Raw genomic sequence first — 26,098 nt, 5'->3', positions numbered from 1 at the left:
GCTCACCCCAGTGCTCCCCGGGGCTGGCGGGGGACGCGGGGGTCTGGGGCCGCACAGCCCCAGCGAGGCCCTGGCTGGGCCGCGTTTGCTCTCCGTAGGAGGCTAACTGGTTTTTAATGATGGCACTAATGGGACAAACAGGAGGACCTGTGTGCGGAGGAACGCAGCCCCCCGCCCAGAGCCAGGCCGGAGGAGCACCCCCTTCCCACCCCCGTCCTGCTGCAGCAGCCTGCGCCGCCCCGCGCCACGGCCGCTGCCGGGAGCCAGGAGCAGCGCGGGGGCTCGGCGTCACGCCGCTGTCCCCATCCCGTGTCCCCGTCAAGCGGGCGGGGGGGTGCCCGGGGTCCCTTGGCGCAGCAGGGGCGGCCCAGGGTTCGCGTCCCCCCACGCTCCCCGCTGCGACGCCCGCGATCCAGCGGCCCCGAGGGCTGCAGCTTCCCTCCGCAGCGCTGCCGGGCCTCGCACTGGGGCAGTAACTCAGCAGCAGGAGAAACCAAACCAAAAAAATTAAGCTTTTTTTTTTTCCATAAAAACAGTCAATTGGCTTCCTGGGGATTAAAAGGCATTTGCTGCTAATTCCTGAGTGCTCGATATTAATGAAATATCATGAGAACCCTATGGACTCCAGATGATCGGATAGAGCCAATTCTTTTGCTCTTATTCCCCAACCACAGAGGAACCGGGCTGGTGAAGGTGGACGTGTTGATGCAGCGCACTTGGGCTCTTTACGTTTGCTGCTTGTTTTAATGCCATCTGACTGAACGGAAAAAATTAGCATTATACAATAGCCACCAGTGCATCGGAGAAAAAGAACAGGATTAGAAAAGCCTGTTAGGTCTTACAGGGACCAGGGACACCCCCGTGAATGAGGCCCACGGACAGGGGCTCTGCGAGAGGCTTGGCATGGAGATGGCACCGTCCACCTGTCTGTCCGCTGGCAGGGACCGTGGTGCTCCCCGGCCCCGCAGGCACCCGGCTGAAGCACTTCCAGGTCAATGCGACGGGAGACGAGCCGAAGGCTACTTGCCCGGCTGGCGTCTATAATTTATTCTAACCCAATGCTTGGGTGAAAGGGCTGTTAATGACCCAGAACGGGCAGGGAGGCAATGCCAGGCTTGAGTTAAGCAATATAGGAAACTATCCGTATCCTCTGGATCCTTTCCGTCCTCTTCCCAGCTCACCAGCGGCAGTGTCACTGGGGCTGCGGGCAGAGGGGACATCTCTGCCCCAACAACCCCACCTGCCCGTTTCCCTCTCCTCTCCGACTCCTGCTCCACAGTTCGTAAACGGGAGCAGCCAGGTCCTCGCCACCCCCAGCCCGTGCCAGACGGCCGCATCCCTCCACGCATCCTCCCGGGATGCTTGGGCAGATGGAGGGGCCATGGAGCTGCACAGCGGAGCCCCGAGGAGCTGCGAATTGCCCGTGATGTTTATTTTACAGGCTGCAAAACATTTTGTAGAGGGTTCATTTATACAAGCACTGTTTAAAATAGCTTTTATTCAAAAAAATAGCCTTCTCTCATTTACATATACTACAGACAGTCTGGCAGGGGTCTTGCAGGAGCCCCACCTGCAGCTCCCCAGCCCCGCTACCCCCTGCACTTGCACTGCCGGATGGCAACCACGGTGCGAACGCGGTCTCGGCGGCTCCTGAAGATGTGTACATCGTACCGGTGAGGAGCGCAGCGGCTGGCGGCAGCTTCTGCCCCAACCAGACATTTCTCTCCGCCTGGTGGCTCCCTGCAGTTAGAGACAAACCCGGTACATCCCCTGGCCCCCCACGTCCCCGGGCCTGCGTTTCATCCCCTGGAAAAAGGGCAGATGCCCCGGACCAGGGTGGGGGAGAAGGGAGGCAGCGTTCTTCCAGCGGCATCTATTCCTGCTGTAACCCAGTGAACCGTCTCCTCCCTCTCTGCCTGTGCAAAGCAGGATTTATTTCTTTCTTTGTGCTTTGATTTGCTTCCCTTTGCATTTGCTTCATTTTCGTGTCTGCAAGCAACACAAAGTGCTGCCCTCCTGGCCCGAAACAACTGCCTGGGCCCAGCCTGCCCCAGAGCATCCCCCTCCTCCTCCTGCCCCACGGCATTGCCCGCGGGTGGCGGGCAGGGGTGGCACATCCCCGGCTGGAGAAAGCCACTGGCAGGGCCCATCTGTGTCTGCTATCACGGGGGGCCACAAGCTCTCTAACCAGCTGCCCAAAAGGCCAAATTCGGCATCATCGGCGGCAGGCTGCTCTTTATCCCTTGAAGCGACGGAGCAGCGCGCTGCTGTAGCACCGCTGCAAGTGCTGCCCCGCTTCAGCTCTGTCCCTGCGTGGTCAGGCACAGTCCAGAGGCTGAGCCGCGGGTGGACCCCAAGAGCCGCCCGTGTCACCCCCAGGTCCTGCCCCGGGAGCAGCAGACGCGTTACTGGGGAGGAACGGGAGCAGCTCAAAGCCACCTCTGACCCTGTGCGGGGAAGGAGAAGGGCCGGATCCTGGCAGCTGTGCTTACCCAAGCAAGCAGGGATCCCCCGAGGAGCAGCTGCCCAAGCACCTTCCCACATCAATTTCCTGCAAAGATTTGCAAAACAAAGGCGTGAGGATCCCCCGCAGCACCTCTCCAGGGGCACCCCGGGCCGGCCGGCACTGCGCCCTCCGCGCCCTCCAGCCTGGGGCTGAGCGTACACCCCCGAGAAAGGGCAGCGGGCAGGCAAAGCTTGCAAGGAGAAGCATTTTGGGGCCACACCAGTGTTTTTTGAGTCAGGGGTCCCTGTGCACAAAGGTGAAGTAGAGAGGAGCGTCTCCGTTGAACTGAGCTTAAGACATACTTAACGATGAAATAATTTTTAAATAAATACCTCACTGCTCCCTTAATTATTTTTAAAGAAATCCTCACCCCGAAGAAAAGGCCATTTCTTACTTTACGGCACTGATGTATACACAAATTAGTGGCAGTAAAATACATTTTGTAGCAGAAGATAATATAAATGTGAGATTTTTGCCACTATGGTTTGTCGCCAGGGTGTGCTTCGCTCTCCCAGGGTGAAGCCACCCACACCAGAGCATCCACCCGGCCGTTTGAACCCCACGCGCGGGCCCAGCAGCAGGGCTGAGCCCACCAGAGAGGAGGCCAAGCTGCGGGAAACCAACCTTGAGCCGTTCCTCCCTGCGTCCCGCAGAGCTGTGCACCATCTCATAATAATATTCCACCTGGGAAACACGATAGCATTTTTCCTTCATTTCGCAGCTCTCCAGTGTCCGAACCACTTCCCCACCGTGTGGGTTTTTGACTAGAGCAGTGTTGAACTTTGTGGGCAGGCAGAAAAGTCCATCTGCAAGGAAACAAGAAGGAAATTTAATCTGGGGCTGCACCTGAGGCCGCTCTGGCTGCAGCATCTCTGCCGGGGCTCTGCCACGCAGCTCAGACGCAGCGTCGGGCTCCGGCACCCAGCACCCGGCGTGGAAACTACCGTTTTCTGCATGAGGGTCCCCAGCTGAGAATTTGGGGCTCATTCCTTCACCGGCTCAGGGCCTCAGCGATAGGTTTGGTTCCTCCATCTCAGTTTCAGACCACAGGGCAAAGAGAGGTTATTCTGGGTGCAAACTGTGAATCCTGCCCCTGCCCCTGCGAGAGCCCCATCTCTGGGGGGACAGCCTGAGCTATTACCCATTATCTTCAAGAAAAAAGGTCTTTGAACATAAAATATTCATGGCAGCACTTTTTCCAGAGACATGCTCTCACGCCAGGGAGCCGGGGAACGTTATTTAACGCTTACTCCTTCAGCATTTCTCTATGGATTTGCCAGGGGGCTGTGCCCTGCGCAGGCTTCTCAGATGCTGGAGCCAGCGACACCAGCTCTCCTGGAGATACGTTCCCCCGGGAAACCTCCAAAGGATTTGCTTTGGGCTGGGCTCTCAGCTCTCCATGCAAGCAGAGGAGCCGGCATGCGTGTCAGCACGAGTTATGGCATCTGCCCTACCCGCGCCGCGGGACGGAGGAAGGCTGGTTCAGAGGGGAGGAAAGGGAAGGCAGGCGATGGCCCCGGTTCTGGGGGCGCAGGACCGAGTCCTGCTTTGCCTTTTCTTTCCCTATTCAAGCTTTAACTCCATGAAAAATTCCCAGGGCAAAAAAAAAAGTTGTGTTTGGATTTGACACACTTAGTCTGAGTGTTAAGGAAGCCACGGAGGGAGCAGGGCGAAGGGGGGCTGCGGGCGGCCACGCCGAAGCCCGCGTCTTGGCTGCCGTGTCACCTCCAGGCCAGGACACGCCGCGTCCGTGGCAGGGCCCAGGCAGGGGCTCAGCAGCTGGAGAGGAGAGACCGAGGCTCCTCCAGCGATAACTCCTGTCCAGCTGGAAGGAAAGAGGCACAGACCGTCCTGCCCGGCTCAGTCTGAGCGGACGTTCTGCGTAGAAAGAAAGTTTATCTGCTAAATCTCCCAGTTTTTCTCTCCCTCACCAAGTCAATCAATCAGGGTTAAAATCTCCACTGCATGAGCTAGAGGAGGGGAAGAAGGACGGCTAAGTCGACGGCTAAGTCAGTCGTGGGTTTTGGCTCTAAACAGGGCCTAGTCTTGCCCTGTGCCGCCCACGGCTGCGGGTCCGTCAGGGTTTGTGTTTGGCTCCTGGCTTTAAATGGTTGTGAGGCTTTCCTGCCCCCTCCCAGCTGCTTCATCAGCTGCTGGAGGAGATTTCTTTCTTCCAGGACGGAGCTGCGTTTTCAGGGGAGGGAAAAGCATTTTCTGGAAGCAAAACTCTCCAGGATGCCTTAAGATGGGGACACAAAACGACAACCGATTTCTGGAAGCCAGTATTTCTGGGTGAGATTTTAACATCCTTCCCCAGGCCCTCGCCCCGCTCCTCTGACGCTGCCAGTCTTTAACATGACCCTGAAAGTGTCAGCCTGACTTCACAGGGGAAAATCCAGAAGGAAAGTGCCGAGACCTGCCCTAGGGCAGAGGCAAAGCTGGGGGCGAGTCCACATTTCCCAGCCCTGGGCCATTAGCACTGAATGAGCCACCGTCCATTAGCCACCCCGGGGGGGACAACAGCATCGTCCAGCACCTCCCAGTCACCCGTCTGGGAGTAAATGCTGATTCTCCCACCTCTGGAAAAAAGCACTTCACGCTGCCTAATTTTCTTTTCCCCTTGCTGTGTCTTGCGGCCGGATTACACAAACTGCAAGAGCGCTGGTGCCTGTGCGCGGAGCCTCCTCCAGCTCTCGGAGGATGGGACGCGTCTGCCAGCAGAGCCCCTTGGGGTTTGGGCTTCTCCGCCACCCATCTGGCTTCCCCAGCCCCTTCCCCGCTTTTCAAGCTGACGGTAGGACTCCGGTCTCTGCAGGTAGGACACTGGTCTCTGTCCCTCTCTAGTGGCTGTCGTACAGCTGTGTCGCAGGGGCGGCCGGGAAGGTTTTAACGGGATTGTTTTAAATGCAGAAATGCCAATAAAATGACATCAACAAATTCCAAGAGAACCGATTTTATCAAGCGGTTGCGGAAAATCATTTCAACACGACTTTCCGTTCTGATAAAAACAGATCGGTTCATCTGCACTGACGTGACCCTCAGGTTATTTGATGTGTGAACTCACAGGACAGCACACCAGTTCGGGATGAACCAGTTCAGCTTTATCCCAGGGGAAGGTTTTGACCTGTCTGGAATGATTTATTTGGAGTTTCCATTTCTGAGTGATTTTTGAAACATCAGTGTAGTTGACCGAGATGAAAGGGCATTTCAGACCGTCAGAAAGGGAACTCCACTTTTTAGCGGTTGCTAAGCCGTCTGTTGTCAGCACAGCTTTTATCATCAGGTTGTTTTTCTTGCTTTGAGTGGGGGGCTTGGAGCGGAGACCCCCGAGGTCGCTCCCAGCCTGGGTTACTCCGATTCTACGATCGCTGGTTAGAGGACACTTCCCCGTAACACGAGGTGGTTGCATTTCCATCCTCACACCATGCACAGGGGCAGAGAATTACCGTTTCACCTGCAGACCCGTGCTGTGAGGGCCCAGCCATGGAAGGTAAAAGAAAACCCAACCCCCGGCAGTACAAAATACAATCCCGTTCCCACCTAAGGCAAAGAGGGTTTGCGTAGCAGACCCGAGCGTTGTCAGGTCACGCTCGGAGCCCTGACGCTGGTGCTGGGCACACAGAAGGGCTTGTCCCCATATTCCTGGAGGGAGGGGAGCTCTCCATCGTTCCCATACCTGCACCGTAGGCTGGGTCAGAGCATTTCCCCACGTCGACCGTCACCTCCCAGGGAGAGTCGGGAAAGAAGGTTTTCAGAGCTGGGAGCCGGAGACATTCCTCGGGGCAGGTGCTGCAGTGACAGCCGTCGACCACCTCCACCTCCCGAACGCCTTCGAAGAGCAGGAGCCGCTCCACACGCAGGCGGGCAGGCTCGCAGCAGGAACCCGCGGGGCAGGAGCGCGGGGCTGCCGGCTGCAGCGGCGAGTCGGGGCGCCTGACCTGCAGCTGCGCAGAACAGAGCAAGTGGCATACACACTGGGCAAAACATGTCACGGAGAACAACTTCCAGCATCAGCTCCCTGCTAAAAACCTCTTCTGACCTAGAACTGACTCAGCTTTTACTCCTCTCTCCCTGCAGGGCAGCACTGCGCTGCTGGGGTGCTGCCCTTCCCAGTGACACACTGGTATCAAAACTGTTCATTCCCCAAAACCCTGCTACAATCAGCTGAACTGCACTGGCTAAAGCGGTCCTCCTTTCACCCCAGGCTCCTGATCTGGAGGGGCGGCGTGATGACAGCTCTGGGGAACGAACGCGGACCTGCCGGCCTGGAAGATGGCGCACCAGTGGTGACAACAGCGGGGCAAGTGGCAACAAGATTTTTCACAGTTAGAGCCCCCCAGGTGAACGCTCGCAGGACGCACATGTGCAGCACCCTCCAGAGCTTGTTTCCATTCCCTCTCCAGGGTTAGTTATCCTGGTGGAGGTGGGACTTTCGGCAATGTCAGCGCTCCTGGGATAAGGACGCCATCACAGCCTGCGTGTAGCCGTGTCTTCAAATGCACAGGCTCCTTCTAGTCCCTCCTCGGAGTGACACACGGCACGTGATAAGGGAATGACTGTCCTGGTTTCCGCTGGGATAGAGTTAATTTTCTTCCTAGTAGCTGGTACGGTGCTGTGTTTGGATTTAGGATGAGAATCATGTTGACACCACGCTGATGTTTCAGTTGTGGCTGAGCAGTGCTCACACTGGTCAAGGGCTTTTCAGCTTCCCGTGCTCTGCCCGGTGCCCAAGGAGCTGGGAGGGGGCACAGCCAGGGGGGCTGCCCCCGCCTGGCCCCAGGGCTGTTCCATACCCTGTGGCGTCATGCCCAGTATGGAAACTGGGGGAAGAAGAAGGAAGGGGGGACGTTCGGGGTGATGGCAATTGTCTTCCCAAGTCATCGTTACGTGTGATGGAGCCCTGCTTCCCTGGGGATGGCTGAGCACCTGCCTGCCCATGGGAAGCAGTGACTGAATTCCTTGGTTTGCTTTGCTTGCATGTGCGGCTTTTCCTTTCCCTATTAAACTGCCTTTATCTCAGCCCACGAGTTTTCTCACTTTTACTCTTCCGATTCTCTCCCCACCCCACTGGGGGGGAGTGAGCGAGCGGCTGGGTGGGGCTCAGTTGCTGGCTGGAGTTAAACCATGACAATGACATAAGCACCTCAAAGGCCAGATATTCATCATGAAATCATGGGTCCTGCCAGTTTTGCTCAACCAGGACAGTTTTGCTCAACCACAAAAGGCCTCCAACCCCTCGACATATAGGGCAGCAGCTGTCACGTACAGCAGATGTGGCTGAAAGAGCTGGTCTTGCTGCTGGGCTGGGGGAGGACAGCAATACGCTTGGATGCTGCCTGGAGCAGCTGGGTAGGTGCTGCGATAGCCCTTCAGCTGAAATCTGGCCCTTCCTCTGCCACGAGGTATGCAGCGTTGCTGGATAGTTCCCATTTGTCCAGCCTGCATATTCCACTGCTTGCTGGCTAAGGGGGGACAAGAGGCTCAGTGACGGGTTTTCTGCAATGCAGAAGCCAAAACCAGATACTTTAAAACATGTATAAAATCACAGCCCCAGGCACCAGCGTACAACCTTCCCCCGGACCCAGCTGCTCCTGTACGGGGATGACACAAACACTTTTCTCACCTTCTTGCTTCTAAGGAAATCGAGCATGGAGGACTGTCTGGAGAGCCCCAGGAGGCCGGGGTGGGGGGAGCTGACCCACTGGGACAGGCAGCTGGACCGGCACTTCCCAATGTCCACGCTGACAGGACTGCCAGAGACATCTGTGAAACACAAGATTGACAAAAGGATTACTTCTCACTATTTGAGTGATGCCAGGGAGGCCCAAGCTCAGACCAGGGCCAAGTATGACGCAAAAACTGAACAAAAAGACATGGTCCCCCCCCAGGAAGTCTGCCTGGGAGAGAGGGTCCTTCGGCCTGAGCACCGTCAGAAATCCCAGAGAGAAAGCCCTTCACTAGCGCTGCAGACGCGTCTTCCGCGTTTGCAGACCAGAAGTAAACCATTTCATAATAGACTGGTAAGTGCACTACAGAATTAAAAGAATGCAACCAAAAATTCACTAGGAAACAGTAGGTTTTATTTTCTTTAGTGAGCTCATGAAGGATGGGGTGAGAATAGATTGATTAGCAAAGGGAAAACGTGAATGCTCAGCTGGCGCTGAACTGCAGACCTTGAACGTACTGAACAAGCCTGAGCACCCAGCGGAGTCAGGGCAGAAAGAGAAACCCAGCTCTCCTTGCCCAGAGCCCGAGGAACCTGTTCATGCAGCTGCTTGAGCTGAAAACAAACCTGCCGCCCCCCAGTCCCAATTTCACAGCTCCCCAAACCTGCTGCGTCGCCACATCAGCACGACAGGCAGAGGATGGGAAGGTGGGAACGGGGGTGGGAACAGGGGACCGCGGCATCCAGGTTTCAATCGGTTTACTCTGCTGTATTTTGAGTTTGCAAAATATCAGTGGTTATTGGCTAATGACCGTTTCTTCTGGAAATCTTTCTAAAATGAGCTATTTTTCCGCTATAGCGCTGTCCATACTCCAAGGGTTGACTGGTGTAAATCCTCATTTCATCAAATAATAGCGACCAAAACCAGCTTTCAAAGTGCCCCCTGAGTAGTTCAACACCGCTGTAATTCATTTCCTTTAATCTGCTGCAGTTGCAGACCCAGCGTGTGCCGCAAAACTTTAATTTTGCATCGATTTAAAAACTGATCTTCAGTCTCAGTGCGCGAGACAGCCACCATCGGCGTGCTGCCCGACACCAGCAAATATGTAGGGACATTTTAAACTCCCTCTTGGGTTCTGGGTGCCGCTAGCTGCTGGAGGATTTCTTTGCCAGGGAAGTGAGCGAGCAGTAAGCCAGGTAGCGGTCTGCAGCGTGTTAGCCATTCCCGTACCAGCCGTTCCCCGTGGCGATCCCTGTGGATGCTCCTCACCCACAGAAGCGCGCAGACACCCGGTCACTTTGCGAGGGACACTTTGCCAGCTGAAGACACCGTTAACCCCTGCTCTCCCATCCCCACAGCACAGGCCATGTTTATTACTTTTACCACTATCTATTAATATTTTTACTGTTTTCATCATTATTTACTCTTCTGAAGTTGTTTCCTCTGGAGACGACAAGCTGTCACTGCTTGTGACAGTTCTTTATTTGGATACGATCATTTTATAATGCCTACCGTTCACATAAGAACCTGATATTTTGCAAACACTGGAAGCTAAATTTGTACAAGTACTGCTCTCATGCACTGAAAAAACCCTAAGAAACCTCAGATTTTCAGCCATGCAGTTTAAAGCCATTTTCACATATCTGTACTAAAATCAGCTGAAGCTCATTTTATGTAGCCTTACTGCTGCCGCAAGGGGAACTGAGACTAACGGCCGCTCCTGGAGGCCGCAGACTTTTTTCTGGTGGACAAATGGAGCTACGTCCTCCCTTCTCTGCACAGTAAAGTCAGGACACCTTGTTGTCTTGCTGACAGCCCTTCCAGCGTTAACCCCGGGAACCACAATTCTGCAGTGGTGCTGAACTTACGCAGTGCTGATGCTATGGTTTAACGCGGCAGGCAGCTAACCACCACGCAGCCGTGCGCTCGCTCCCCCCCGCAGTGGGACGGGGGGCAGAATCGGGGGGGAGGGAAGAGAAAAAAATGAAATTCATGGGTTGAGATAAAGACAGTTTAATAGGACAGAAAAAAAGGGAAAATAATAATAATAATAATAATAATAATAATAATAATAATAGAATATACAAAACAAGTGATGCACAATGCAATTGCTCACCACCCGCCGACCGATGCCCAGCCCATCCCCAAGCAGCGGTCACTGCCCCCCAACCAACTCCCCCAGTTTCCATACTGGGCATGATGCCACGGGGTATGGAACAGCCCTGGGGCCAGGTGGGGGCAGCCCCCCTGGCTGTGCCCCCTCCCAGCTCCTTGGGCACCGGGCAGAGCACGGGAAGCTGAAAAGCCCTTGACCAGTGTGAGCACTGCTCAGCCACAACTGAAACATCAGCGTGGTGTCAACATGATTCTCATCCTAAATCCAAACACAGCACCGTACCAGCTACTAGGAAGAAAATTAACTCTATCCCAGCGGAAACCAGGACAGTCATTCCCTTATCACGTGCCATGTGTCACTCCGAGGAGGGACTAGAAGGAGCCTGTGCATTTGAAGACACGGCTACGCGCAGGCTGTGATGGCGTCCTTATCCCAGGAGCGCTGACATTGCCGAAAGTCCCACCTTCACCAGGATAACTAACCCTGGAGAGGGAATGGAAACAAGCTCTGGAGGGTGCTGCACATGTGCGTCCTGCGAGCGTTCACCTGCAAGCAGTGTAAGCACTGCTCAGCAACAACTGAAATGTCAGTGTGGTATCAACATGATTCTCATCCTAAATCCAAAACACAGCACCGTACCAGCTACTAGAAGAAAAAAAAACCCAGCTCTATCCCAGCCGAATCCAGGACAACCAACCAGAGGCAAACACAGAATTCAAACGCGTTGCAGCCCACTGGTACAGAAAATGAAGCCTCTGTCGTGCAGATGAACAGACCTAGGGGCCAGCCTACTCATCAGTTCTTGTTCTACAAAACACGCTTTAAGTGTTGGATTGTCTGGGCGGCGAGTCCCCAGCGTATTTCTGTCCTTTATCCCGAAGGAAAAGTCACTAGGATAATTTGAACATAAAAAACATCTGAGGGATGATGGGCGGGATGTGAGCGGGGAAGCTTAAAGGACGCAGGTTTCTTGCAGGTGAAGGGGGAACTCACCATGCCCGACGTGGAGGAAACGGCTCTGCCGCCTGCAGCAGCCCCTCTCTGCAAACAGGTTCCCTTGCTCGTCCCCTCTGCCGACGGCTCCGGCACCTGCAGCCACAAACCACCAAGCCCAGCATTACCCCAGTTACAACTCACCACCTTTCCTGCTGGAGCCGGGAGGAGGCCCTGAGCGCCGAGCACAAGTTTCCAGCCACCTGCTGTCCTGAACCAAATGGCTTCAGCATGAGGAAGAGATTTAGAGTAGTTATAAATGGACGCGACCCATCTGACCTCTCAGACCCGGCTAGTTGGGCTAACCGCCCTATCTGATTAATTACTCCAAGAAAAGGCTGTGTTTAGCAGCGTTTTATCTTAGGACATCAGTCCCCTGCTCTCTTCTACTGCTACGTTACTGCAATGCGAGCCCGGATAAGAGGAGTAACCTCACACAGCGCAAAGCAGCTTGTGGACACCAAACTCCCCAAAGATTTCTGCACGCAGGTTCCTCCAAGACAAACCCCGAGTTATTTGCTGAGTGCAGACAATCCTCCATGCTGCTCACAGCGAAGCACTGTAGAAAATATACACTGTGCCCCTACAGAAGCATCAGACACGAACAAAGCCTGTGCGCAGCCTCGCACCACACACCCGCACAAGCCCTTTTCTCTCCTATGCAAGAGGCCAAAGCAGCACCAAAGACAACGAGAAGGAAAAAGGAACTTACTGGCGAAGCTGGGAGCATGCAGGAGCCCTGCGAAGAAGACTACAGCCAGCGGGTCCTGCATACTGCACCCTGGGAAACACGAAAACGTCTCCAGTATCTCTGACACTTATACCGAGCCCTCCCTCAGCAGGCGAGAAGGTGAACAGCTGAGACAAATGGGTTTGCATATCGCCGGCGAATGTCTCCGGATTGCGATCTGAGCAAACACCTGAGCAGCCTGGGCAGTGACGGCATCTCTCCCACAACGCGTCTACGGGGATCAGGCTTCCAGCAAACTTCAAAGTGTTTCTTGAGAGCAACTGGTTTTGCTCCCAGCCTGGGGAAGCTCCCTTGGGGGTCTTTGTTCTTACCACCACTTTCAAACTAATTAAGTTTGTGGTGACTCGGAGTCACTTTCAAGTCCCCTCATTTGAAAGGAACGTGCACCCCTCGTCCTCCCTCATCGCATTCAACGGCCTTTTTATCTAGGGCCAACCCTCTTTTGTCCCTCCGCAACACCAGAGCTGAGACAAAGCTGGCTCTTTGATAAAGACAGCAACACGGCAGGACGCAGCCACGTCAGCAACGCCAGCGTGTTCCCCACGACCACACGGAGAGGCTGGCAGCTCTGGTTTTGCCTCTTTTCAGTGTGACTGAGCCCTGGAGCCAAGAGGAGGCACCTTTCTTTCTAGCTTGTTAAATGCATGTCGGAAAGTACTCGTCCTGCAAACAGCAGAGGCAGAGCTAGCGCTCGCGTGCTGGAAGGGACTCTCACAGACGTGCCGGTCGAGGGCAGCACTGTGAACACTTGCTGCACGCGGCTCTGAAATTACAGAAGTTAGGCTCTCCGCAGCGACTTGGCCACGTGCATGTGGCAGGGACTAGATCCAATTCCCAAAGAAGTTTTTTTTTTGCCGGATTCAGGCATGTGAGCACACAAGAGAACAGCGATGGCAGCGTAATGCATCTGACACCACTCCGGCCTTCAAAATACGGTTTTGGGGTTGGGTTTTTTTGGCTACAATTACTTACAGGTGCAGCAATCACAGAAATTTATGGAAGCTGTACACCCCTAGGAACAAGCCAAGTCTCCCCGGAGCTCATACATGGCTCCTGGAGGACCACTGGGCCTCACTGGGACAGATGCCTTGAGGCAACAATTAGCAAAAGCAAAATGCGCTTAGAAGGCATCCTTTCCAAACTACGCCATTTACCACAGTGCTACAGGAACACCGTCCTCTTTGTCCCAGCAGCACAGAGGAGAAATCAGGACAGCTGTTCAACAAAAAAACAAAAATAAATTTAATTGTGTTCGGCCAAGAAACAAACATATACAAAGAAAAATACATTTCCATTACAAAAAATTCAGCATGCCTGGGCATCTGAGCCGAGCCACTCTCCATTCGCAGCTCTGCGGTGCTGCAGAGTACCGGGAGAGGCAGCGACCGCTGCTCTGCGCGACTGCCGTGCGCCCTGCCCAAAGCTGGAGAGCAGCCTGCACTGCGGCGGAGGGCACCGTTAAGTGACGTACAAAATATTTATGAAAAAATATGCATTTTAAATAAAGAACTTACAACAACTTAAACTGTATACAAAATATTATGGTTGCCATTTCAGTGTCTCAATTCTAGGAGCTATTTTCGAACTCGCAACGTCCTGTTTTCCACCCCACGTCCACCTCTGCAGTCTCTTTCTCCAGAGAGCTCCGGCTCTGCCCAGCTCAGTCCAAAGTACCTAAAAATGAAAAAAAAAATTACAGTCCCAGGAATCAGAAATGCAGTTATGCGAACAAATGAAACTTGTTTACAAGCTGCCAAAGCTTGCAGTAACTTTTTAAAGTAAGCAAATCACACACGAGTAAAACCAAATCTAGCTAAGAAGTATTGTACGTGTCTTGGGGACTGCTTGATTTCTGTTTCACCTCTCAGACGGGCATAACAAGTTACACTATCAATTATTAAAGATGCGGCAACAGAGGGCTCTGCAAACGATTAAGTTCTTTCTCTTCCAAGAAGGAGACGACACAAAATATTGAAACCAAGTGAAACCAAGCAGAAACTCACCTTCCAAAAAAGCGAATTCATCAATAGCTTCAATGGCATTATCTGCAAAACAAATTGAAAGCAATTAGCATAGATAAACCGACTCCGTATTTGCATCTGCTTCAAACAGCAGCATTTGAAATCACATCACAGTACAGTGACCAATTTCAAAGAGGTTTACTTGTTTTGGAGCTGGTGTGTGAAATTATTAGCATAATATTTGGTAGAAGAGAAGTTTTTCTCTCCCATCCTCAGAGAGAGAAAGAGAAGCATCTATGATTGCTTCATCACACTGGGACAGGTGGAAAAATCCTCCATCCTAGCTACCCTTTGCTAAGGATAGCATGGAATATGCTCTCATACCCAGGTCTTTTCTCTGCAGAGTTTTCCTTTTTCCTTGCTGAGCATACACGTAAGCGTCTTTGGCTATGGTTTCCACAAACAACTCCTGCAAGGCAAAAACAAGACAGTTTCACACAGGGGATGAGAGGGGACATCCTGAGGAAAGGTCCTACAAGACTTCAGGAACAAACCAGAATCTCCATCTTAACATTTCCCCTTTCCAATAAATAGCTCTGCAAATAACAAATGAAGCTGTTGGACAGCGATGCGGACGAGAAGTAACAAAGGAGGAGAGAAGGCCGAGAGTGTATTGGACAGAGATGGCTCCTCTGAACACGACTGGGAGATCAGCTACACCCCAGCTGCTCCCAGGGCACCTTCCGAAGGAGGAAAGGTGTCCTGTGCTCGGCAGATGAAGAGGATTGAGCACGGCCGTCCTCGCGTGCCACCCGGCGAACACCTCAGCTGCGGGAAGCAGACGTTCGGCAGCAGGCCTAGGGGTTGCTGCAGGGAGACGCTGAAAGGCAGAGACCAGAGTCTACGCACGATGCCTTCGCACGATGCCAAAGCCATCCCACCAAACACGCCTCGCCTGCGCAATGGGAGACGCTTTCCAAAGGAGGAAAAAAACCCCTCCGTTACAGGTTGCTCCGATTTGCACATCGCAAACCCTCAGCGTGCAACCAGGGCGAGCTGGCAATCCACCCGAGCGGGCACAGAGCCGTCTGGCGGACGCGAGGCCGGGGCGCTTCGCCGAGGGCAGGCTTCCACAGCCACGCTCGCACCGTGCGGGCAGCGGCAACCTCAGGGCGTTTCTTCCCGCCGCCGGGCAGGCTTCGGCGGGATCCCTGACGAAGGCAGACGCGTTGCCGCTGCCGCCAGCGCAGCCGGCTTTTCCCGCGGCTTCCCTGGCCTTCTGCCGGCACCGGCCCCGCCGCCGGGATGCTTCCAGGCGGATCGACGGGCGGCAGGGCGAGGGCAGGGGCTACCGTCCCGCTTCCCACCGGGAGAGCTCAGGACGGGCGCCCAGCTACCCTCGCGGCCCGCGGCTGACCGGGACGAGGCACCGGTCGGGAGAGGAAACCCCCCAAACCCGCCAAAACAATAAAAAACTCTCAGAAAAAGCCAAGCGAGCGGCTCCGCGGCTCCCAGACACCGAGCGCAGCGCCGAGGGCAGCGGCTCCCAGGGCCTCCGGCGCCGCCCGGCGCGGCCCTGCCGGCTCCCTCAGCCCGGGCGCCCGGGCCCGGCCCCGGCCCGCAAGCAGCGGGGCGGGAGCGGCCTCCCAGCCGCGGCGGCCGCCTCCCAGGCCGCCGGGCCTCCCGCCGCCCCTCACCGTGGCCCGCGCCAGGACGAAGACGGCCTCCTGGCTGGCCAGGCTGACGTCCGGGTCCGCCTTCACCAGCGCCTTCACCCGCGCCAGCGGCAGCCGGGCCAGGCGGGCCGGCCCCGGGCAGGGCGGCCCCGCGCCCGCCGCCTCCTCCCCCGGCCCCGCCGCCTCCGCCACCGGCACCGGCACCGGCACCGGCACCGGCACGGCCCCCGCCGCCGCCGCCATCCCGCGCCCCGCGCCGCGCCTGCGCGGAGCCGCCGTGGGGCGGGGGCGGGGCGGGGGAGGCGGGAGCGCCCGGCCCCGCCGAGCGGCTGCGGCGGGAGCGCGGCTGCGGCAGAGGCGGGGGCGCTCGGCCCGTCCCCGTCCCCGTCCCCCCAGCACGGGCCGAGAGCTCCCCGTCACCCCCACTGCGGCCCTGCATCCTCCCCTCACCCCGGCCGCCCACACCGGCCCTGAGCCGCCCCTGCCCCTCCTCCCCCCGAACGCAGCCCCCCCAAACACGGGCCGTGAGCTCCCCATCGTCCCTGTCCTCCTCAAAGATGGCCTTTGGGGCCTCCCCGTCACCCTCTGTCCCCCAAACACGGCTCTTCGGCCTCCCTCTCCGCCCAAACAGGGCTCTGCCCTCCCCTTGGCAGTGGCCCTGGAGCAGTGGGGCAGGCGGAGATGGGGACCCACCTCTCCGAGGAGGTGCTGTCACCACCGGCCACCTGCCCTGTGCCCCCATGTCGGCTCCCTGCGGGTCGGGTGTGGGACCTCCGGACACCCCCTCTCCGTCCCGCCTCTGGCTGGTGGGATCAAACCCTCCAGTGCCGGGCTCGGGCACCCACCACCCTCCGCCGGACCCCCGGGGACTGCCACCCTTGGCCCACTGCTGGTGGGACACCTTCCCAAAGGGCTGGAGGGACACCCCGCCCTGGGGCAGGGACGTCAGCTCACGGCTGGCCAGGGCATCCCTGCCACGGGGCCTGACTCAACCTCTCAGGCCTTTCCTGCCTCTGAGGCAATCAACAGTGAAACCAGGACATTTCAACACATAGAGATGGCCCAACTCGGTGCCGCGCCATGCAGAGCGCTTCCCCTGCTTCCCGGCGGAGCTCGGCTCTTCAACGGAGCAACTGTCCCCCGGTTTTGGATACACTGGAAAGCCGTAGCCTCTCCCCAGCCCTCCCGTGCTCCTGCAGAGCTCGGCTGCGCGGGGCCGTGCTGGTTTTGCCGTGCGACCCCTGCGAATCGCCTCCACCCGTTGCAGGTCCCGTGGGACTCTGAAGTCCTGACCTGCAGCGGGTTCGCCTTGGCCACCGTCAGACGAGAACGTAACCTGCCCTCCCGGTCCTCGCAGCAGCCTGCCCCTCGCATCCCGGAGTCGCTCCCTGAACCCCAGGCTCTGTTCTGGATGAGACTCTTAACGGCGGCAGGGCTTGGTGGGCTTCAAGCTTCCCAACAGCAGCAGAGTCCAAGCTAGCGGTGCACCAAGAGCTGCTCCTCCTCCTCTCTCTCCTCCTCCTCCTCCTCGTGCTGTTTCATGGTCAGGCTGCAGCGACTTCCTGGCGTTGCACACAGCTTCTCACCAACCGTTAGGAAAGAGCTGCTGGTTTCAGCGGAGGGGGACTTCGGAGAGGCTCGCCCTGCACACGTCCTTCTGCTTGGATGCCTCCAGTGGCCTTTAGAAAGGAGGTGAGCACGCAGGAAAGCGTCCGCTGATGGAAAATGGTGAGTAACAGCTGGACCTGGGCTGCGCTGGACGTAGGGATAGGGCGTGGGCAGCGGAGCCGTCTCCTGCTTGGAAAGGCTTTGGCAGTGTCCTTGCGAGGGGCTGGATCCTGCTGAGACCCTCGCTCCTCCTGGAAGACAAAGTCCTCCTGTACATCTGAGCTGGTCGGAGCGTCAAAGGTCTCTGACCAGTTCCTGGGCTGAGTGTGAGATTTGCTGGGTGACGTTGGGCTGGATATAAAATCTGTGAAAGAGGAGGAGGCCACGCGCTGCCGCTGAGTCCAGGAGAGCGTCCACCAGTGCAAAATGTATTGAAAAAGCTGGAATTGATCACGGTGACAGTGGCGCTGAGTCCCACAGGTACACCTGGGGGCTCTGTGCAAGTCCCGGCTGGTGGAACAGCTCCAAAATTGATGGTTACAAACCTCTGAATCATCCAGGTGCCAAAAATCCCAGTGGCATGTTTGGGAATCTGGAAGAAGTTGCTTTTTTTCACTAGTTGCTTTTTGCCATTCGTTGCTTTTCTCACTCGTCACTAGCTCTCACTAGAAAGCCCCACGGCCGGGCACGCAGGAAACAGCGGATTCGTGCAGCTTTACCACAGGCTACGCTCAGAGGGCTGCGTTTGCAGTATTTAGCGGGGAAATAGGGTGACTGCCTGGGGTTGCGAGGGGAACTCGCATTTATTTAGGTAAATATACATTTGAGCACTTATGTCTAAAAATATTGCACTAGCTTCTTTGCATACTAACCCTTCTGTTGTGAAAGAAAAAAATTACGCAAGCAGAAACCCAAATTGAAATCCCAGAGGGAGGAGACCTTCAAAATCAAAGCCTACGGCTTGCTGAGGGCAAGCAGAGCAGCCAGCTCCGGTGCAAAGAGACACCGTGGTCCGGGGACAAGGGGGTGGGAGAAAGATGGGGGAGGGCACATGGGAGACCCCTCCCATAAGGTCCATCTGAGAAGCTTAGGAGAAATGTGACCCCATCCCACCTGAGTTTTGTGCCGTACATCGAACCTGGTACTCTTCCAAAAGTTATCCAGACTCCTCCTGGCAGCCTTTCTCCGGAGGCTTCAGAAAACGGTGCGTTTTGGTCATTCAGGAAGCTGGGGGCACCTCTGCGCCGGGGCCAACGTGTCCCAGTTCACGTGTGCACCGTGTGGGCAGCACAGGAAACGCGCTGGTCAGGAAAGTAGGGCAGATCTGCTGCCTCTTGGCCTTTTTATTTGCAGACAGGCTTTGGCAGGATGAGTTTCAGCAGCACCGTTCTGGGTTTTCCTCCGGGGAGGGATGCTGATGGCTCTGTGTGGTCTCCCCACCAACTCCTGCCTGGCTGCCCTGGGTTCACCATGGACTTCATGGGAACCAGGACCGGTTGCTCCCACCCGAGCCCTGGGCAATCTCTAGATCTCAAATTCTGCCCTTAGGAGCTTTGCTACTGGTAAGGCATAATCCCCCACCCCACCCCTGTGTTTTGATGGTCCCTGGTAGTGGATGAAGGGTGGATCAGACCAAAAGACTCCATGAAATGCCTCCTGGATGCCCTCATGGTGGTGGGACCTGTTCCCGATCCGGTGCAGCCCAGTGTTGTTTTCTCAGGCACACTCCAGAACCGCTTTGAGCAAAGACCACGTTTCATGGAGGAGGCTTAGTGTCAGGCCATGTGGAAGAAATACTGCATTCCCCAGGGAGCTCTTTGACTCATTTTCCTCCATGGTGTTTTAACTGGAGCTTTTCTTAATGGCCGCAGACACATCTGGAGGGGAAAGAGGCCGTGGTGAGGCACCTACGGGCAAAGCTGCAAGGGAACAGGAAAGACCCTCCCGAAGCGGGTGGCTGGCCAGAGAGCCGCTCTGCAGCGTCCCCTGCAACGGAGCCCGGACAGACCCCCACCCCGGGCTCCAAGGGTGAGCCGCCTCCCGAGCACCCCCGGACCAGGAGGGTGGACTTCAGCAGAGCTTCTCCATCTCATAGTAAAGGTCAGAATGTGGGACAGCATTTGCCTCCTCATCCTGTCTGTGAGACCCCGGGATGGATGGTGCAACGGAAGAAGGGTATTGCTCAAGACGCCAGCTTCCCCACAACCCCTGCAAAGCCAGGAGGAGGAGACGCATTGAACAAGGAGGGGGGAGCCACCTCCGATCCTCCCCAGAGAAACCCAGCCCAGCAGACGTGGCCGCTTGCCAAAGACAAGGGTGCTCCAGCCGTTCCTGCCAAAGGCGCAGCTGTGGCAGCCTCCCTGGACACTACGGGAAGCCCCCGCGGGGCAGGGCACCCAGCTCAGCCTCGGAGAAAGCCTTTGCCACATGTCAAGGCACTGGGAGCGAGGCCGGCCAAGCCCAGGCGTCCTCCTGTCGTGGATCTGGAGAAGTTCAGAGCGGCTGCACGTCCTGGGAGACCCATCCGTCCTGCCACGGAGTCACCAAGGAGCACTCAGCCAGGTACGGCCAGGCACCTGCAAGTCCCCCAGAGAAGGATGCTGCTCATTCAGGAGGGAAAATCTCCCCAGTTACAGTCTGGAGCTCCTGGGAGACAGAAATATTGGGGGGACTGATGATGGGGGGGCTGGTAATGCCAAAGGGGCTTTTATAGGCATAGCATGTGGAAAGGAATGGGCGAGAAGGACAGCAGGTGAAGAAATGAAGGGGACTAAGAGCCCTGTCCCTGGCTGGGGACAGGTATCAGGCTCTGGGGTGCTTGTAGGGAGTAGGGTTGGAGTAAGTAACGTGAGGGGTGCTGACAAACTGGAGTGAGCCCAGTGCAGGGCACTAAGATGGTTGGGGGCTGGAGCACGTGGGGAAAGAGAAGCTGAGACCCAGGCTTGTTTGGCCAGGAGGAGAAAGAGTGAAAGGGAGATCCTCTCACTGCCCACAGCTACCTCATGGTAGGAGAAGATGAAGCCAGACTCTTCCCAGTGGTGCCCAGGAGCAGGACCGGAGGCAACGGGCATGAGCAGATGACAGCAGGGGAAATTCCAGTTAGATACTAGGAGAAGGCTCTTCCCTGTGAGAGTGGTGTGGCCCTGCGGCAGGCACCAGGGAGATGGGTATCTCCATCCTTGGAGACATTCAGCTGCCACCTGGACGAGGCCCTAAACAACCTGCTCCAGCTCTGAGGCCAGCCCTGCTCTGAGCAGGAGGTTGGATGACACTCCGGAGGTCTTTTCCAACCAGTCCGCCCCTGTGTGGCTGTAAGAGCAGACAAGCCTGACTGGTGAGAAGCAGAGCTGGTCTCCACCCCATGGGCAAGAAGCACGCACATACCCTTTGGCCAAGAGGCAGAGGCTTTCTGAGGCTGGCAGCACGTTGCCTGCAACACCGTCCGCCTCCAAGCCTGAGGGAGCCGCCGAGACTGCCCAGGCACAGCCAGAGCTGTGGCCACCAGGGCCATGGTGCTGGCTTGGCGTGCCCTCCTCACCGGCTGTCCATGGGACGCAGGGCTCGCTGCCTCTTGGACATGGTGGTTCTCCGTTTGGCATGAGCCCTGCCATGTTCCACGGTGGCCTTCCAGATCTAGGCAGATTCGTTGGTTTCTCACAGCTGCCACTCTGCTAATCCACACTTTGGGTGACGAAACTTGTTTCAAATTCCATTTCTTCCTCAACTCCTCTAAGTTCTTGTTGACCACCCCGTTTAAAGGATGGTTCCTTATTAACCACCTCATGCCGTAGCTGCAGGGTAGAGGGCAACCGTGAGAGTAGAGCCTCTCTTCCTTTCCTTATGAGAACTGCAAAACCTAGCTGGTTTATGTTATTATTACAAGACCTTATTATTGGATTAGCACTCAGAGGCCTTCCTCCGGCCCGGCCGTGCCATTGTGCTGGGAGATGCTCGCCCACTGAGACTGGCCCCAGCCGTGGGCTGAGTGGCCCTGGCACAGGGAGTGATCTGCTCTCTGCACGTCCTACAAACCAGCGGTTTTCAAGTATTTATTTGTCTCATGGGTACTGAGGCAAGTTTGAACATCTAGAATTACACCCCTGCCCTGATTTGGTTATTTTTGTTAATTTTTAGGGCAATCTTATGATTTTTAGGGCCTGGTATATGATTGCGCATGCCTCGGTAAATAAGCCGGCAGAGCTGCGATGTTGTACCGTGGATCTTTGTGCCAGTTGTTGGTCTGGTTGATGAGGCTGGTGACAGCTACACGGTGGGTGATAAAAATAAGGGAATCTCAGCGGCGATGTAGGTGTGCCGGCGATCATACAGGGTGCAGCAGCATGTTCTGGCTGCTGATGCTCCTGAACACATGGAGATACCCAGGACTTGCCCTGACTCCGGTACAGCTCTAGAGTTTAGGGTTTTCACCACATTCAAAATATCCATTTTGGCCTCTTCCCCTCCTCTTTCATCACTGGTCCAGGGAGAAAGTAACATTAGAGACATAAGAATGGGAAAATATATATTAAAGCTCCACAGTGAGCTCCCCGATGAGCCGTGCCCCAGCGTGCTGGGAGGAAAGAAAATCCGCAGATGGGCCACGGAGTAAAAAACGCCTCACTGCATCCAGATGTGCAGTCAGTTTTATCTCACCGCATCCCTCTGCACTAAATCTAGCCCAGGGCGGCTCTGACCCTCCGGGTGGGTGATAGAGTCAAGGAGAAAATGTGAAATAATCCCTCACTGCTCCCTCCCATTCCTCTTTTTACCATAGGTTACCCGAAACCAGGCTACGTTGCGTCAGCCCCGGCACGGTTCCCACCGCAGGACGCTCCGAGTGTAACAGGGTACGGACTGAGGCGGCACTTTTATTCAAGGTGGCTTTCAGGCTGTCCCGACCCAGTGGGAAGGACACGAGAGGGAACAGCAAGAGGGTCCTTGGGTTTTTCTGCCTGCTCCTAGAGCCCAGCATGGGACAGCACCTTGTGCAGGCAGCTCCTGCGGTGCAAAGCGCCATCCTTCATGGGCTGCATTACTGCACAGGTCTGGCTGCTGCCATCGCACCCCGCTGCCCAGCTCCTGCACCCCAGGCCGCTGTGTCACGTTGCCGAGCCTTGTGAGGAGCTGCTGGCACGTGGCACAGAGCTGCTGTCCCGCTCTGCCCCAGACCCGGGGCCAACCCACGGGCAGCCCAACTGCCTGTTGCCCACCAGTCTCAATCCTGCCCTTGGCCCCCAGTGCTGTCGCTGCAACAGGGCTTCCTAATCACTGTCTGCCTCGTCACAGGGGTGAAGATGAGATATACGATGATGTAGAGCCTGTTGGGCTGCTCGGGAGCAGCCGAGGCTTTCCGCTGCCCTCCGTGTCCCGGCCGCCAGTGCATCCCCGCCCCAGAGGAGGTAGGTACCAGAGGGGCTGGGATGCTGGTTGGGGTGAGCACTGCAGCTCAGAGAGCCTCAAGGCCCCGATGAGCCACGGGCAGCAGCGGAGCCTGCGCTGAGCCTGCTGCTCCCATGCACGGGAGGGCGATGGATTTCTCTGCTGCCTTGTAAATGGGCATGGGAAACCCTGATCCCCCCACACTCAGGGGTCAAACTCAGGGTTTGATCCCAGGAGGAGAAAGCTCTTGCTGCTCTTTCAGTCTTGTGTCCTGTCTCAGCGGGTGTCTACACCTTATAGCAGCCTCACGGCAACACCTCTCCCGGGGTTTGGTTTTACAGGTGAAGATGCCAGTCAAGCCTCTAACAGGGTTGCCTTGCTGGCAGCTGCACAGAGGTAACAGGGGTTTTTACTCTTTCTAAGGGTCCCAAAATGGCCAGGGCTCCTCGCTGCTTTGACAAAGCTGGTGGTTTAATGGTCTCTGCTGGGCTTGCCATAGAAATATCCATGGTGAAGAGCACAAGCGGCAGGTTTAAACCTGGCCCGAGAGCCCCAGCAGCCCTGGAGGGAGGCACCTTCGGGCGCGAGGGGGGAGCTGCTGCGGGGAAATGCTATGGGGCAGCAAGCGGGGGGAGAAGGGGAAGGGAGGGAGCGGAGCGTGGGGTCACCGGAGCTTTCCTGTGACTCGCAACGACTCTGCAGAGAAGCCCAAGTCTCCCGGAAGATGAAGCCGATGACGCTCAAGGAACACAAGAAGGAAGAGAAGGCAGACAGGGAGTTTCAGAAGAAATTCAAGGTGAGCAGCAATGAGCGATTGCTTATCCCTCTGAGCTCCCCCTCACCTCCCAGGAAGGGCGCAACGCAATGGCAGAGAGGAGCTGTGCTCCGTAGAGACCAGCTGATACGCAGGTCACACCTGCCCTGTTCCTTACGGAGACCTCCCCAGGTCAGCCCAGTCCCACAGACCATTTGCCTAGAGAGGGATCGGCTTTTTCCAAGAAGGACAAGCGGTCAGAGCTGCCCGGCTCACGCTCCCCTGGGGCGGCTGCTGAGCTGCAGCACTGCTGTTTGTGTTTCAGTTTGAAGGAAGCATCAACATCCTGACTCAGATGATGGTTGACCCTGCAGCAACCGAGAAGAGGGGCGGAGGGAAGAACCTGCCACTGAGACGAGGAGAAATTCTTGATGTCATTCAGTTTACAAATCAGGAGCAAATCCTCTGCCGAAACAGCCAGAGGAGGTGTAAGTGCGGGGGGGGCTGAGGCTTCGCCCACAGCGGGGATCACAAAGTTTTGGGAACAAGTTTCTTCGTGCGCACACACCCCGGCAGACAGCAGGAGACATCCCCTTGCCGTTAGACTGACCTGACGTACCCTGGGTCTCAAATGTTCCCACTTCTCTTTGCACAAATGTCCTGCTCTTCCGCTCGGCACCAGCATTTCTGCCGTTAGCTGGGCTCGTCATCTCCCTCTCCTGAAAGCCTTCGCGGCTCCCGGAGCCTCTCGGCCACCAGCCCGGCACATCAGGCTTTGCCGTAGGCATAGACTCCACAAGCCATGTTTGCACCAAAGGATGCCCAGGTGAAATGGGCTGCAGATCCCCCAGGCAGAGAGACGGGGATCAGGCTCTTCCCAGCCAGCTGCCACCCCGCCTGGGTGGCTCGTTCCCTGCATTGCCCCGAGCTGGTTCCTCCCAAGGCTCCAGCTTGGCTTCCCAGAGCTGGGCTCCTCCTTTCCCCCAGGTCTCCCTGGGCATGCCAGACCTTGCTAAACCCTGCCTGTCCTGGGCAGGGGCAGGTGAAACCCCACCTGCACCCCGCACAACCTGACGTGTTTTTCCTCGCTCTGTTGCAGATGGCTACGTGCCCCGGGCCGTGATGCTACACCTGTGAGTACCTCTTCCCCAAACCCTTCCTCCCCACTCCACGAGCTGTAGCGATTGCCCAGCGAGTGCCCAGCACCGAACCAGCCCTGGCCGCTGAGTGCCAACTCAAAACCATCCAACCCAGGCAGTGATCATAAGCATAACACCAGCTAATTCCCCTGGGGGTGGAATCTGCCATTTCTGGTGTCAGGAGAGGTTCTGGCACTGGGAGCAACATCCCGGGGCACTGGGAGCCCTCCCCAGGCTGTGGTCCCTGACATGGGACCTGCCCAGACGCTGTTCAGATGCTGCCGCTGGCACGGCACGACGGGCCAGCGCTGCCCCTCTGTGCGGCTGGGTCTGTGGCTCCGGCAGCCTGGGACAGGGCCACTGTCTGTGCGCAACGTGAGAGGGGCCAGAGCCGTGCTCACCCCATGCCGGAGGATCCCGTCTCTGTGGGGAGAGCATGAGGCTGGGAGGAGGCGAACGGGGCTGCGGGGAGGACGCCAGAGCCCACAGACACGTTAGGAGATGGGACAGACGCGGCAGCAGGAGCTCTCAGCATCGAGAGGCAGTGGGGACATGGGAATCCCAACTGCTCACAGCACCCTGTCTTTTTCCTCGCAGGGACACTGACATCTATGATGACGTTGAGATTTACGGTAGGTGCAGAGGGCACTGCTGCCGTAGCCCCTTTGCCAAGCGCCGGGTGCTGCTCGCTGGCGTGGGCAGGCAGCAGCGATCCCCACGCCAGCACCAGGGCCCCCCCGCCTGCCCCCTTGCCGTCCCCCCGCCCCCAGTGATTCCTCTCCCTCTCTCTGGGACATCCCTTCCTTTCTCTCAGTTCCCCACATCTTCCTCCATTCCCAGTTATTTGGACTTCCCCGCACCCTTTCCCTTCTCAGCTTGCTCCCTCACTTGCTGCCGGCCCCTGGGACCCTTCAGTGTCCTTTGAGATGATCCCCCAGACAACTCGGGATGCCCTTTCCCGAGCAGTTCCTTGCTCCAGGCATGCAAACGCCATGCCCCAGCTCGCAGACAGCTCTGAAGATGGCGCTGAATAGAGACAACTGTATTTTAGCTGTACCGATAGGCTAACATTTCGTCTAATTCTGCCTGGCAGGTTGAGTGATCCATGCTAAAGCCAAAGGCACAAGACGGCATCAACAGAGACCTCCCCGAGGAGGAACATGAAGACAACGCTATGCCACGCTCCTGCTTTGGAAGGGGCTCCGCTTCCTCCGACATAGCCTGCAAAAGCCACCGTGTCCCTGCCGAAGCGGCGAGGCCGGTCAGCACACTGCAGGGCGGCGAGAATCCTGGCCCACGGGGCAGGGACTTCAGAGAGATCCTCAAGTCAAGCCTTCTCCTTGGCTTTGTTTTGTCTGTGTAAAACATGGCAATGGTTTGAGAGGCTTTTGTGGTCTTATTTGAGGGGGGTGGTGGTTAAAGTCTGGGCCAGAGCGGTTTTAATTCAGAGAGGTTTTAATATTTCCCCATTCCCAGAGCATCCTCAGCCGGGGAGCAGCGCTGTATCCCTAAACCCACCCAGGCTGTCCTTCAGCTGCCTTCTGCACCG

General features: G+C 56.6%; 2 protein-coding genes across 2 annotated transcripts; one reads left to right on the top strand and one right to left on the bottom strand.

Moving 5' to 3' along the window:
• Positions 1-13,256: 13,256 nt before the first annotated feature.
• Positions 13,257-15,912, bottom strand: LOC309599594 (DNA polymerase epsilon subunit 4-like; the record flags this gene model as incomplete). The annotated part of the gene is made up of 4 exons (XM_082331142.1): positions 13,257-13,706; positions 14,036-14,077; positions 14,378-14,462; positions 15,691-15,912. 4 exons carry the CDS (start codon positions 15,910-15,912, stop codon positions 13,693-13,695), a joined length of 363 nt encoding a protein of 120 aa, XP_082187268.1. The 3' UTR covers positions 13,257-13,692.
• Positions 15,913-17,258: 1,346 nt separating this feature from the next.
• PRAM1 (PML-RARA regulated adaptor molecule 1) lies at positions 17,259-25,777 on the top strand. Its single transcript, XM_082330938.1, has 10 exons — positions 17,259-17,397; positions 19,149-19,839; positions 22,052-22,124; positions 22,564-22,676; positions 22,998-23,052; positions 23,359-23,452; positions 23,736-23,898; positions 24,510-24,543; positions 25,147-25,181; positions 25,643-25,777. Exons 1-10 carry the CDS (start codon positions 17,395-17,397, stop codon positions 25,645-25,647), a joined length of 1,266 nt encoding a protein of 421 aa, XP_082187064.1. The 5' UTR covers positions 17,259-17,394; the 3' UTR covers positions 25,648-25,777.
• The last annotated feature ends 321 nt before the right edge of the window (positions 25,778-26,098 follow it).

The sequence above is a fragment of the Platalea leucorodia genome, assembly GCF_965183815.1.
Source record: "Platalea leucorodia genome assembly, chromosome: 21".
NCBI classification, from domain to species: domain Eukaryota; kingdom Metazoa; phylum Chordata; class Aves; order Pelecaniformes; family Threskiornithidae; genus Platalea; species Platalea leucorodia.
This window is presented reverse-complemented; position numbering and strand designations above follow the sequence as displayed.

Coding starts and splice junctions, on each gene's coding strand:
- PRAM1 (XM_082330938.1), top strand. Junction 22,125..22,563: donor GACGCTCCGAGTGTAACAGG/GTACGGACTGAG, acceptor GCCTCGTCACAG/GGGTGAAGATGAGATATACG. Junction 24,544..25,146: donor CGGGCCGTGATGCTACACCT/GTGAGTACCTCT, acceptor TTTTCCTCGCAG/GGACACTGACATCTATGATG.